This window comes from Trematomus bernacchii, unplaced genomic scaffold (genome assembly GCF_902827165.1).
Source record: "Trematomus bernacchii unplaced genomic scaffold, fTreBer1.1, whole genome shotgun sequence".
Taxonomy (NCBI): Eukaryota; Metazoa; Chordata; class Actinopteri; order Perciformes; family Nototheniidae; genus Trematomus; species Trematomus bernacchii.
Genome location: NW_022987910.1, coordinates 3,934,617 through 3,947,380, shown reverse-complemented (window position 1 = coordinate 3,947,380; position 12,764 = coordinate 3,934,617). Strand labels below are relative to the sequence as shown.

Genomic DNA, 12,764 nt, shown 5'->3' with positions numbered 1-12,764 from the left:
GGGCCTTTCTTGCTATAAAAAAAAACAATTCCAAGCAATATCAAAGAACTGCCCTTTGAATAATGAATAAGATTTGATAAGACTTTGCAGACTCTCATTCTGCATTGTATTGGTATATGATGCAAAGTGCATACATATTACTTATTTCATGGGGTCAGTTTCTCTCAACCCAGTTTACTTTGGCTTAAGGCTATATTGTCACACATTCCCTGCATAGGAACAAATGTAGATCCTTAAGAAGTTGGACATAGATTAATGGCAGACATCAAAAGCTAGAGAAAAGTGGTAATATAATGAATATGTAAATATTTTCTTCTAATCAAACTCAATTATACATTTTTTTTTTTTAAACATTAGGCCAAGTATAAGTGGTACTAATGCATTATGGACTTCACCAAGATATTAATTTTTTTTAATTAATATATAAATAAAAACTTTGTTGGCAGGTTAGTAATACAACTGTTCCAAAGAAGTAAAGCGGCGCTTACCACAGTATGCCCCAGGTGGACAGATGCTGCCTGTTCTTCCATCTGTTGGTTTGGCTTCAGTTGCTCCTCCAACACAGAAATACCCAGGGAAGCAGGGTCCCATCGGCAGAGCCAAACCTTTTTAACAACATGAGGACTTTTATGAGTTTTTTAAATACCCAGAGATATTATGTATAAGTGGCCTTAAGACTGAAATCCCCTTATGTAGAATAATGTGTGAGCCCCCCAAAAGACCTACAATCAAATTGGCCAAAATGTCATATAGTACATACACTTCCATATACATCCGAAAATAATCACATGACTGATTATAAATGGTCTTAACTTACATATACAGATCAAATAACCAATAGCTTTACCAACCAAAAAGAAATCCTAACTTATAAGGCTACATCAAAATAACACTTTTTATAACTGTCAATGTCACAAAAATAGATACATTTTACACAGACAGTTAAATGTAGCTGTTGCGGGCTGCCTTGGGGTTCAAACACTACAATATAACTCTTAGATGTAATTGGTTACAAGTTCTGACTGAGAACATATTTGTAATTCTAGTTCCATGTGTGTGATTGAAAGAAAAATGTGTTCACTTGCTGGGGTCCAATATGAAAAACCAGGCCATTAAAATTCTGACTTTGGATTAGTGACTAGTGTGAATGAGTAGGTCTTTAATTGGATTTCAAATACCTGAGATGTTACAGAATGTTCCAGGTGGACAAGGCACAGGCTCTGAGCTACCTAAGGGGCAGTAAAAGCCCGCCTGGCAGCGCCCCCCTGTAGATGTAGCTGGACAAAGACAGTTGGCATTTGTGTAGTTGTCGAGGTCAAAAGGCTGGGAGTTCCATGCAGCTGACACACAAAACCAACCTGAGAGGAATAGATGAAGCAAAAGACAGAGCAGGAGACAATGAGGTGCTTATGTTGTGACTGCTGTCTATATTTGTGATTTACAAACACTCATGTTGCCAACATAAATTCAAATCAGTTTAGATGTCACATCAGATGCTGACTTTCCGAACAGGGTAAGAAAAACACGCTCCACAGAGCATGAAACTCACAAGAGCGAGAAACATAAGAAACATGACAAACAAACCAGGAAGCCACTGTTGTATTATCTGCATGGGACTTGTGTGCATTAGGGTTGATGGCATATGGAGCCAGGCCATTTGTCGCCTTAATATAGAAATAAATAATTATCTGAAAGCTGCTGATGTTGCTGAAATACTATAATAAAGCTGTAAAGAGAGGGGAAGTAAAATAATGACTGATGTGGCTCGTGTTGAGATGTGATATGTCGTGCTTAATATACGTACTTTTAGAGCACTGACAGCAATTTTCCCTAACTGCTTTGGAATGGCTTGCAAGATATAAACTAGGCTGTCACAGAGTATAGAGTCCTGCCACTTTGTAAGCAGGCTGTATGGCTGAGATTGTGTCTTTTGTAGAAAATTACCGGCTTTGCATTTTCCAGACACTTTGGTCAGCCTCTCCTTCTCACAGTAGTGTCCTGGAGGACAAGGCAGGCAGCTGTCCAGACTCTGAGTCATTGGCTCCGGGTTGTAGTATCCACGAGGACAGGGAAACTGGGTGGCATGCCTTGTACCTACGCATAAAATACAATCTAATTTCAAGTGATACACACCATTTCAGCGTTTTAAACACATTTATCCGTGAGAATCTTTAAGCACACGAAGAAGTTTCTAGATGCTACCCTCAATGAATTCATAAAGATACATAACCATGACTGATAGTGGTTTGGGAGAGTCTACCGTCGGGGCAGTAGAAACCAGGGGGACAGGGGGACTTGGAGAAGTTTCCAGTCTTCTCTGGACAGTAGTAGCCAGCAGGGCAGTGGGAACACACTGATTGGCCTGTGAGGATGGAGTAGGCTCCAGCTGGGCATGGCACCGAGCTCGCACTACCCTCAGGGCAGTAATGAGCTTGTGGGCAAAGACCTCCTTCTGAGCCTGGAGAGCATATAACAATTAGATGTGGTAAATTACTGAGATTAGGACTGCTTAGCCCTTAATGTGATTAATCATGTGATAAACACTGATTAATTCAGTAATCATGCATTTAACAAAACACCCTCTTACATTCGCTTTTCCTGCATTTATCAGCATCTGTTTTTCTTCTAGCTGATGGTTATTCATAAGATCACTCTCCAAACATTATAATCGCAGCTCTCCACAATTTCATTTCATGTATAAACAACACCCATTGCTAATCAATGATTAATTAACTATGTTATCATTGTGTTCATATTTGAAGGTGGGCGGACTAGGTTTTATCTTGCAGAAGAGATGAAGCAAGGGAGTAAATCATTTTGACATTATACTACAAGCACAAAATAAATGAACTTTTCATGAATAAAATAAAACTCAATATTTTGCAATTCTACCTGTAGCTTTTGTGTCTCCCCCTGGACAGTAAAATCCTGCCTGACACAGTCCAGATGGACGAGTGAGACCTGCAGTGCCACAGAAAACACCCGCTGGACATGGATTACAGCCAGAGACGTCTGTCAGATGAAGACTGCAACCATACGTGACAGATGACAAAAGATTCACAGAATGCATACATTTACATGGCAGAACCAAATGAGTGTCTGTTTACAAGTGTGCATGTGTTTATATTTGGGTCTACAATTACTTCATGTCCTTTACTGCTGATGCAAACTACATTTTATTGTATTTATTATGGGCTGTAGGTGAGCTGTGGGTATGTTGTGTATGTATATATATGATGGGCAAGTATATTCATCTGCATCCATTATCGGAAGATTATATGTGGGTTCTTTATGGGGCTGTAATATTGTTGTTACACCTTACTGAACATTCCTTGTACATGTATGTTATTTGAGTAAATGCTGCATTGATGTTCAAATATCCACATATTTTCTGTTACAATAGTTACAATTAATATATGATTACAAAAAATATATTTAGGTCCACCAACCTGTTAGAGTAGGTACCTGGTGGGCAGGGCAGGGGGAGTCTGGTGCCCTCAGGACAGTACTTCCCCTTTGGACAGGTTCCTCCCACTCCTGTGCTGAAGTTACCATCTGGGTTCTGAAAGTTCACACCTAAGTTGCAAATTTAACATAAGTTTAGTCATCCAATTCACTTAAGCAGCACAGTGGTATATTATAAGTCCTTTAAATGAGGTAAAAGTGATGGCAATAATGTCATTTTCACAACTGTGCTATAATGATGCATGTATTGTACCTGCTATGCAGTAGTAACCAGCTTGACAGGGTCCAGTAGGTTCAAACAGACCCCAGTCCTCACAGTAAAACCCTGTAAGCAGAGCATGAAGAGTTAAAAAAAAACACTGCTGTAATAATAGGACACCGACGTTCTCAAAGTCTTGATTGTTAATTTCCTCACATCACAAAATAATATCCCTCCTCTAGTAATTTAAATGTGATAAAGCATTCTATTATTGCCTTTTATCTAAATCAATTAGTTCCAGCACATCTAGCATATTAAGGAGTTGATACATTAAAACCGGATTCAGCTCGCTAAACATTTAATGAAGGACTTCCAAGTGTCTTTCAGAGCGATGAAGACAACCATGACACAACACTCTCACCTGCTGGACAGATGAGGCACTGCTCCACTTGGCTGAGGCCAAACTGAGGGCTGTATGTGCCAGGAGGGCAGGGCAGGATGCCCTCAACACTGCCACCAAAACAATAGTGTCCTGCTGGACAGGGCTGGACGCCTTCCCCTGAGAGACAGTAAGTCCCTGAGAGGCAGTCATCACACTCTTCTGCACCTTCATCCAAAACAAGAAAGCAAGAACTTAATGATTTAAATGTGTTATACTTTATATTTTTTGTAGACGAATCGTTTCACAAAATGAATTTCCTCTACCTGTACTGTTGAAGTACGTCCCATCAGGACAGAGGAGAGGGGAAGTTGAGCCCATGGGACAGTAGTGTCCAATTGGGCAAATGTCCCCTGTCAAACTGTCGGAGGGCATTGAAGACACAGCCCCTCCTGAACAATAATACCCTATGAATCAGTAGATACAAAAAAAGTTAGGGACGCAAGTAATAATAAAAAGACAGACATCTTCACCTACCCATTAATACTATAGTTTACAGTGGTCAGTAGATACTCACAAAAAGCATTTTAAATCTAAAAGCTAGCCATATCTCCTCTCCAGCAGTTGAGATAGTTATCAGATTATATTCATTTGGTAATAGCATTAGGATTAAGGATTTGACCCTATAAACAGAGAGCTGTTTCAGTTACTGGGTAATTCGGGACTTAACAACTGTTTAACCGTTTAAAAACAGAATACAATGTTTTGAATCAGATAATTAATTTGTGTGCCTTTATCACAAAGTCCTGAAGGCTTGCTGAGTCCTGTATTGTTGCAGTAGAGTCCTGAAGGGCAGGGCCAGCAGGAGGACATGTTTTGGGCACCCACAGTACTGCTCCAGGTCCCTGCAGGGCAGGGGTGCTGCTGCGAGTAAGAGGTCCCTCGTGGACAGATGTAGCCTGCAGAACAAACTCCTCCAGACAACAAAGCCACCTGCTGGAAAACGGAGTAATCATCAGATTATGACAAAGTTTGGTCATTTTGGCTCTCAGCACTAGTTAGAACTTAAAAGTTAAATCTGTGGGAAGTTTGTCTTGGAAGCTGTCATTCATTTCCCAGACACTGTTAGCAACTTACCCAAAAAACACTGCTGTAAAACATTATTTATTTGCCCAATTCCAACATGCTTCTAAATTCCTAATTATATTAAAATGACAGAAAACACTCAAGCCCGAACGCTCAAAGTGAGTGGGAAATAAATAGCTGTCAGCAAGCCAGCGACACAGCTTTAACTTGGAAGAAAAAAATATTCAACTTAAAAAGACATCTCTTCCTCTCTAATTGCCCCATGTTTTTCATGTGAGTGCTCCCTCGCTCTGTCAAAGATCAACAAGGTAAAGTATATGAAAAGCTTTAGAGCATGGATTCTTGCTACATATGAATAATATCTATGAAAAAAAACATTTTGGTAATATGACAGTAAAACATTGTAGTCATTTAAATTATTTTCATTATCTGTAGAAAGTAAATGTATATGGGAAGAGGCACCTAATAACTAGAAGAGAGTGTCATGAGAATATCTATATAGTGTTATAAAGTCCTCAATAGAACATACACTTTATGTATTTATTTGTTACTAAAACATCAGTTCTTTTTTGGATAACCTGCTTGAAGCCAAACTATCAAAGTCATTTTATGTAACATCTTACAGGAGAGGCAGTGGAGGCTCCAGAGGTGCAGTAGTGTCCCGGGTCACAGAGACCCTGAGGCTCAGAGAGTCCGGCTTGGCTGCAGAACCAGCCGGCCTCGCATGGCCGACAGTGGTGAACAGCATCCCCACCAGGCTGGTCAGAGTAAGAGCCCTGAATATAAGATAGTATCATTTTACAACATCTGAATTTGAATGAAGCTTTAGTGCAAAAGTACACTCATTAAAACTACTGACTGGAGGACAGGGTCGAGCAGCAGAATACCCCGGAGGACAGAAGTGTCCTTTGGGACACATTGGTGGGCGTGACAAGGCTGTCTGGTTACACAGTCTGCCTCCCTGACACTCCACACATGACTGTGCACCTCGACGCTGTGAAGGATTTATAGACAAGGGAATCACCTTGAATATGGCTTTATCTCATTATTTAGATTTTACTGTACACTTTCAGTAGAACAGCACTTGGTATTCTGTGTGGATTATTTCCTACCGGCTGATGAGTGCCAAGAGGACATGGCTGTTGCCTCGCTGCCCTCTCCAAGGTATAATACCCTTCCTCTGCTTCACTCTGAACAGGGGAAGCTGAGCCACCAGTACAGTAGAAACCAGGAAAACAAGGACCTGAAGGGGAGGTGTTGTTTGAACCTAAACAATAGAAACTGACAGGGAGAGAAAATAATTGACAAAAACAACACAGGATTACATTTTTACATGGTTCTCTTAAATAAATAAGCTGATCAATTAAAGTTTGAGGAGGTCCAGTAATGAAGTGTTAGTAGCATTACCCTGGCGGACAGCTGACACACTCCTCAGGTCTGCTGAGGCCAGTGCTGTTGCTGAAGGTGCCAGATGGACAGGGCAGTGGAGAGGACGAAGCCGGAGGACAGTAACTTCCTACTGGACACAAACCTCCTGTCGGCCCATCTGCAGGAGTCTGGAAATAGGGTATGTAAAGAAAAGCGAACATGAACTGCAGATAATTCATGTTATTCCTAAAAAGCCCATTCAAAATAATACATATAACACATAATGTTTCATAATCCGAGTTTCATCACCTAACTGAGAACTAAGTGTAAAGTGTTTTAATGTGACATGAGTCACAGACCTATAATTTATCAAAACAAGAATAAAGCATTAAAGACTAGCAGATTCTATTCAATAAATGTTTGAAATATTTTCTTCATACTGCAGACTTGGCTCCTTCTCTACAGTAGAAGCGCTCTTTGCAGCTTCCCGAGGGCTCTGAGAGTCCCACACTGGTGCAATACTGTCCTCCAGCACAAGAGGAGCACTCAGACCCATTACTGAGAGCTGAACGCGAGCTGTAGGTTCCTTCAGGACAAGGTTCGGCAGCAGAAGTGCCCTCCGGACAGTAAAAGCCCTGTTATAACAGAATGACAGAAAGAGAGAAAGAGTTGGTTTCACATGCACAGTGCCAAGAATTATAAGGACAAGGTCTGTTTCTGAATGCTGCAAAGCAGTTTTACAAAATGCTGGATTTACCTGAGGGCAGACTGCAGGCATGTGAGTTCCCGGTCTGTCGCAATAATGCCTGGATGGACATAAAACACATGCCTCTCCACTGTGACCAAGAGTGTTGTTCCTATATTGTCCAGCCTGACAGGGGTAAGTGAGGGGGTAACCAGTCCCTCTGGGGCAATAGTGCCCATCAGGACAAATGCCTGTCTGAAAAATACAGCATAAAAACTATTTGTTTAATTTCCTTTGGTGTACAATCTTCACCTAAAACAAAGTTTGACTTTATGCAATGAACATTTATATACTGTATAATATGGTCATGTATGATCTCTATCAAAATGAATTAAGCAGAAAAAAATAATGTAAAAGGATATGTGTTCTCACTAAGTACTGTTTTTTTGGTATCTTACAGGCCGGGTTATAGGTTGCTCCTGAGGCTCCTGGGAATAACAGTATTCCCCCTCCGGACACTGAGCACATTCGCTAGCATCCCGCAGACCAGGAGACTCACCATAGGTACCATTGGTGCAAGGAATGGGGTTGGGATCCTGTGAGGGATTTGCAGGTATAGCGATTAAGACAAAAAAAAAAAAGTGATTTCTCTGTATGCATCGTTCTTTGACTCACAATGCCTCCTCCTGGGCAGAAGAAGCCTCGAGGACAAAGTGTGGCTGAGCGCTGGGGGTCTCGGGCTAAACCCTGAGAGCAGAGAAAGCCTGGGGGGCACACCATGACGCTTAACATGGCTTCTTCACTAGTCGTCTCATCACTGCAGTAGTGGCCCTGCAGGCACGGAGAACACTCCACAGAGCCCTCATCCTACACACAAAAGAACGTGAAGGAAGATTCAGAGAGTTGAAGTTAAAGATATCAACCAGTATGGGGGAGGGACAGCACAAAATAAAGACTGAAAACACAAGGGAAGGAGGATAGAACTTGCAATACGATGGAATAACACACTTATACTTCTTCAAAAATGAAAGCAAAAGATTATCTATAACAAAATGTAACTTTGACTACTCCTCTTGCTGACATTTACGGATGTACATACATGGTGAGTAATGTAAGCTGATCTCTGTGGGTGGAAAATGTTAATCTAAAAATAGGACAATCAGACTGGCTGATGGAAGGACGAGACTAATACAGCAGCTCTGGTTTCCACTGGTTCTGACAGTTGGCCAGTCAAAGTGAACTGTATTATGGATCATGGGGCCTTACAGAGTAGCTTCCAGCTCCACACACTCTGGGGTTGACAGTGGCTGAGTGGGGACAAAAATATCCAGCATGGCAAGCAGAGCAGTCGTCCTGCCTCCGACCCCCTTTCAGATGGCGAAATGTGGATCTGGTAAACATCAGGACAATGTATATAAATTAATCTCACTTATTACATCAGATTTATCCTTGAGTTGACCCCTTATTGCTAATTCTTTCCATATTCTCATTTATTTTATCATCATGCTCACATCTGATAGAATACACAATGACTGCTTACATGGGGCAGGGTGAAGGTTTGGAGGTGCCCTTTTGACAGAATGAGCCTTCAGGACATATCAGGCAATCTTCTCTGTATCTGTTTCCAATGTGGATACTGTAGGTCCCCGCAGGGCAAGGAAACTGGGTGCCATATGCAGTCCCTAGTGATGCATCATCGAAATACTTATATCAGCATGAATGACTCATAACAGCTCAAATTTTCATATAATAAGCTGTAGTCTTACTTTTATTAGATAACTTTTTGAACTACAGCAGTAAACACATGTATTAATGAATGTATATACCACCTATACTATCATTTATGCCACAACCAGGTGTACCTTCAGGACAGTAGTGTCCAGAGCTGCATCGCCCTGACGGAGCTGCAGATCCAGCCAAACAGTACCAGCCCTGTGGGCATGGCCGGCACTCACTTTCAGCTTCCAGTCCACTCTGACCGCTCCATGTCCCCACAGGACACTTGTGCTGGGTGGGGAACATAGTTCCAGGTGGACAATAATGCCCTGAAAAGCAGAAGAGTGGTGGTCTCTGGATACCACCAGTTCCTGATAAAGTGTAAAACAATGAGGCATTTAGATGGAAACACTTGCAAACACAAAACAAACTGCACTTACACAATCAAATATAGCTATGTATAATGGACACATTGGGCTATATCTACCTGTTGACCCATTTAAAAAATGAAAGTATAGTAAAGAGGCAACTTAAACATATCTTCTGATACTACAAATACAAAAATATTAAACACTACTTCTAAAAACAAATTGAACATGTAAATGTGTGAAAAATAAATGGCACCTCTAAGACAGGCATATCGAGCTAGGCACTGCTGACACTGTGAGCGGTCAGTGAGGTCAGTGCGATCGCTCAGTGTCCCTGGTGGGCAGGCATTGGTTGGTGCGTTGGGTTGAGAAGACCCAGGGGGACACACAAACCTTTAAACATTCAGGCAAAGTCAGCTTAAAAATAGGGTAACAAATGCAGGATAATATAACAGGCAATATAACAGAAAACAATATATTATAAGACAATGTTTTACTCCTAATAGACATGCTGTATCAAAATGTTATCTTATCAGTGAAGAATCAAATGGTTCAGAAATAAAACCTTTACTTGAAAATGAAGAGGTTACTTACCCTTGCATGCAGTCCACATCTGGGGCTTTCAGGGCTACCTGTGTGCAGGCCTTCCCTGCGTAGCACTCCCTGCAATCATCCAACTCATCCTGACCCTCTAAGGGGTTAAAGGAGCCTGGTGGACAGGGCACAGGGTCGCTTCTCCCCTCAGGACAGTAGAAACCCGCCGGGCATTTGAGACAGTCCTTCACACCTGGATGCAATAGTTACAAGATGTCTACTTTATTAGGATGCCAGTAAGATTCTTTTGAATGTATTATTTGTACTGCTCATTTCCTTTCATATCCTCCATTCGTTTTCCGTACTGGTCTCACAGCTCCAGCTGGTCAGACAGTTGTTTTTTTTTTCTTCTATGCTATATAAGACGCTTTCTCTTTGCACCCTTGGCATCCATCTGTTGAAATTTCTCATCCATATATTCCTGTTCATCATGGGGACTAAACAACACTTATATCGTTATGTAATCACTGAGTTTGCTATGATAGATAGCTATAGCAGCATATTAGTTTAAGCTGAGCTGCTGATAGACTGTAGGGCAGTTCCCATAAAATAATTCACTTACAAATAAATTGCAAGCCAGGGCCTTAAGCCAAAAAGAAATAACCAATTGCTGTGAATATGAAAATGTACTTACAAGATTATTAAAGAGATGAAGTAGAGAAGTATAATACAAAATAAAACAGTAATAATACATTATATAAATGTACTTATGGCTCCTTGATGAGGGGTGAAGGTGCCTCGAGGACAAATCACTTCTTCCAAGGTGCCAGCAGGACAGTATCTCCCCCGAGCACAGGGCAAGCCAGGACCTGACGAGCCTGCGACACACACGCACGCACGCATGCAGACAGACACTTTTTCTTTGTATGACTTCATTGTTTGTTGCCCGCTTGAAATCTAACAGGGCTAAGACTTACCTGCAGGACAGAAGCGTCCTTCTCTACATCTCTTGCAGCCTGCCCTACTTGTCTGACCCATTTGTTCTCCCGCTGTACCAGCAGGGCAAGGTGACCCATTAGGGGTGAGGGTGCCCTCCTCACAGTAATATCCCTGTGTGCACAGGAACTGGGAGGTGGGTCTCCGTGAACTGCCTTCCAGACAGTAAAACCCTAGAGATAAGTATTCATAGACACGTTCATGAGAATGTTTTGTTTGAACTGGATCGTTATCTTATCATATCAATGTATGGGATTGGGTATACATACCAATACTAATATTTTTGCTCGTAATATAGTCTTTGCACATGAAACAAAAGTATAATAACTTACAAGGTGAATCAAAACTCTACCTGCAGGACAGATTGTGCAGTCTCTCAGCCTCTGCAGACCTTCATTAGGGCCATAAGTCCCAGCAGGACAGGGTACAGCTACACCTCCCACACAATAATGTCCTTGAATGAAACACATGTACGTATACATATACATATAGGGCATCTTCCAGAAGGAGGTGAAACGCAGATACCAGTGTGCAGTGACAACCACTAACCTACTGGACAGATCACACATGCTAACTCTTCCCTCTGATCTTTGTATGTTCCTGGTCGACAGCTGATCGTTTGACTGGACCTGTGGACTAGCTGGTTCCAGCGGGGGGCCACAGCTCCCCCACACAGCAAAGACGTATCATTACAGCTACGGCATTCAGTCTGCCCGTGTGTGGAAGACCAAGTAGGAGGACAGGGGAGCGGCTGTGTCATCCCACTATCTGGACAGTAACTTCCTATGCCGGGTAGAGGTCAGAAGATAAGATTTATCTTAAATAAAACACTTTATTGAAAGCAGATTAGATAATGTTAATGTGTTACTGTACTACCTGCTGGACACTGAATGCACTGGATAGTGCATATAGTGGAATAAAGGCCCGGGGGACAGTCATTGCACACAGTGTGATCTACATTTGGTTCCTTGCCAGGCCAACACTATAAGGCACATATAGGAAGTGAATAGGAAGGAAGGAGAAAAACAGACAACTTAGATACATTCAAATTTCTCGGCAAACGATCAACTATTTATTATGAAAACTAAACGTACACACATTTTAGGATGAGAATTTGTTATTGAGATGGTCTGCTTTATTAGTTACCCTAATTGGAAATCCAGAGGTGCAGACTGAATCTACAGGGCACGTCAGACACTGTAGGACCCCTTCAGGAGAATGTTGTCCCGGGGGGCATAAAGAGAGTGTCCCATTGACTGGATCACATGAGAAACCTGCAGGACACAGCCTACAGTCCACTCGGTACTCGGAACTGATCAGACCTGGAAAACAAGGCTGCAAACATACAGACATTAATCAAGTAAGTACAATGAGGACAATTCTCCCTGTCAGACAGCATCAAAGCCAATAGTCAAGGTATTTAAGGTATAAACATACAAAAAGAGGGGAAAGATGTGTAGCTTAATTAGAATAAACATTTTTCAGACATTGTGACCAGTTGCAGTTCATCATCAATATATTAGTTTCACCTGCTTTTTCTTGATATGACATGTCAAAATGACTTTGGGGAAAAAGGTCTATGAATCTGCATCATTGTTATACAGACTATAAAATGAAATATGCAATACCAATGGCTTTCAAAAGAGGGCATGACAGAAAGAAAGTTTGTTGTATGATGATGATGATGATGATGATGGGTTTGTTTTCCAAAGCTGTCTCTCACCTTACAGTCACTGATACGGCTTTTCCCCGTGTAGAGGTTGAACGTTCCTGCTGGACATCTTTGAGGTGCAGATACATTGCCAGGACAACTATACAAAAACAAAAAAAAAGTAGTATTAGTATTGATTTGATGAACACATTTATTTATTTTTTATCTTATTTCAAATTCTTACATGTGACTCATTAAAAGGAGCAGAAATAATGTGTCTTTATATTGAGCTATTATCGATTATTAATGTATTATTT

General features: G+C 41.3%; 1 protein-coding gene across 1 annotated transcript in view; it reads right to left on the bottom strand.

Annotated features, from left to right (window-relative positions):
* LOC117470556 (zonadhesin-like) overlaps positions 1-12,764 on the bottom strand; it is a 40,764-nt gene that overhangs the window by 27,700 nt on the left and 300 nt on the right. Inside the window, exons 3-32 of the mRNA XM_034115376.1 lie at positions 12,520-12,607; positions 11,943-12,131; positions 11,673-11,778; positions 11,346-11,579; positions 11,149-11,250; positions 10,778-10,969; positions 10,568-10,678; positions 9,861-10,053; positions 9,523-9,659; positions 9,045-9,269; positions 8,723-8,864; positions 8,449-8,572; positions 7,858-8,049; positions 7,641-7,778; positions 7,255-7,437; positions 6,938-7,132; positions 6,537-6,685; positions 6,242-6,410; positions 5,989-6,123; positions 5,753-5,905; positions 4,835-5,036; positions 4,370-4,510; positions 4,086-4,271; positions 3,719-3,790; positions 3,450-3,576; positions 2,893-3,026; positions 2,261-2,458; positions 1,945-2,094; positions 1,179-1,358; positions 489-605 (exon numbers count right to left, since the gene is read on the bottom strand). Coding sequence (XP_033971267.1) covers positions 489-605; positions 1,179-1,358; positions 1,945-2,094; positions 2,261-2,458; positions 2,893-3,026; positions 3,450-3,576; positions 3,719-3,790; positions 4,086-4,271; positions 4,370-4,510; positions 4,835-5,036; positions 5,753-5,905; positions 5,989-6,123; positions 6,242-6,410; positions 6,537-6,685; positions 6,938-7,132; positions 7,255-7,437; positions 7,641-7,778; positions 7,858-8,049; positions 8,449-8,572; positions 8,723-8,864; positions 9,045-9,269; positions 9,523-9,659; positions 9,861-10,053; positions 10,568-10,678; positions 10,778-10,969; positions 11,149-11,250; positions 11,346-11,579; positions 11,673-11,778; positions 11,943-12,131; positions 12,520-12,607 — 4,664 coding nt within the window. The remainder of the gene's footprint in view (positions 1-488; positions 606-1,178; positions 1,359-1,944; positions 2,095-2,260; positions 2,459-2,892; positions 3,027-3,449; positions 3,577-3,718; positions 3,791-4,085; positions 4,272-4,369; positions 4,511-4,834; positions 5,037-5,752; positions 5,906-5,988; positions 6,124-6,241; positions 6,411-6,536; positions 6,686-6,937; positions 7,133-7,254; positions 7,438-7,640; positions 7,779-7,857; positions 8,050-8,448; positions 8,573-8,722; positions 8,865-9,044; positions 9,270-9,522; positions 9,660-9,860; positions 10,054-10,567; positions 10,679-10,777; positions 10,970-11,148; positions 11,251-11,345; positions 11,580-11,672; positions 11,779-11,942; positions 12,132-12,519; positions 12,608-12,764) is intronic.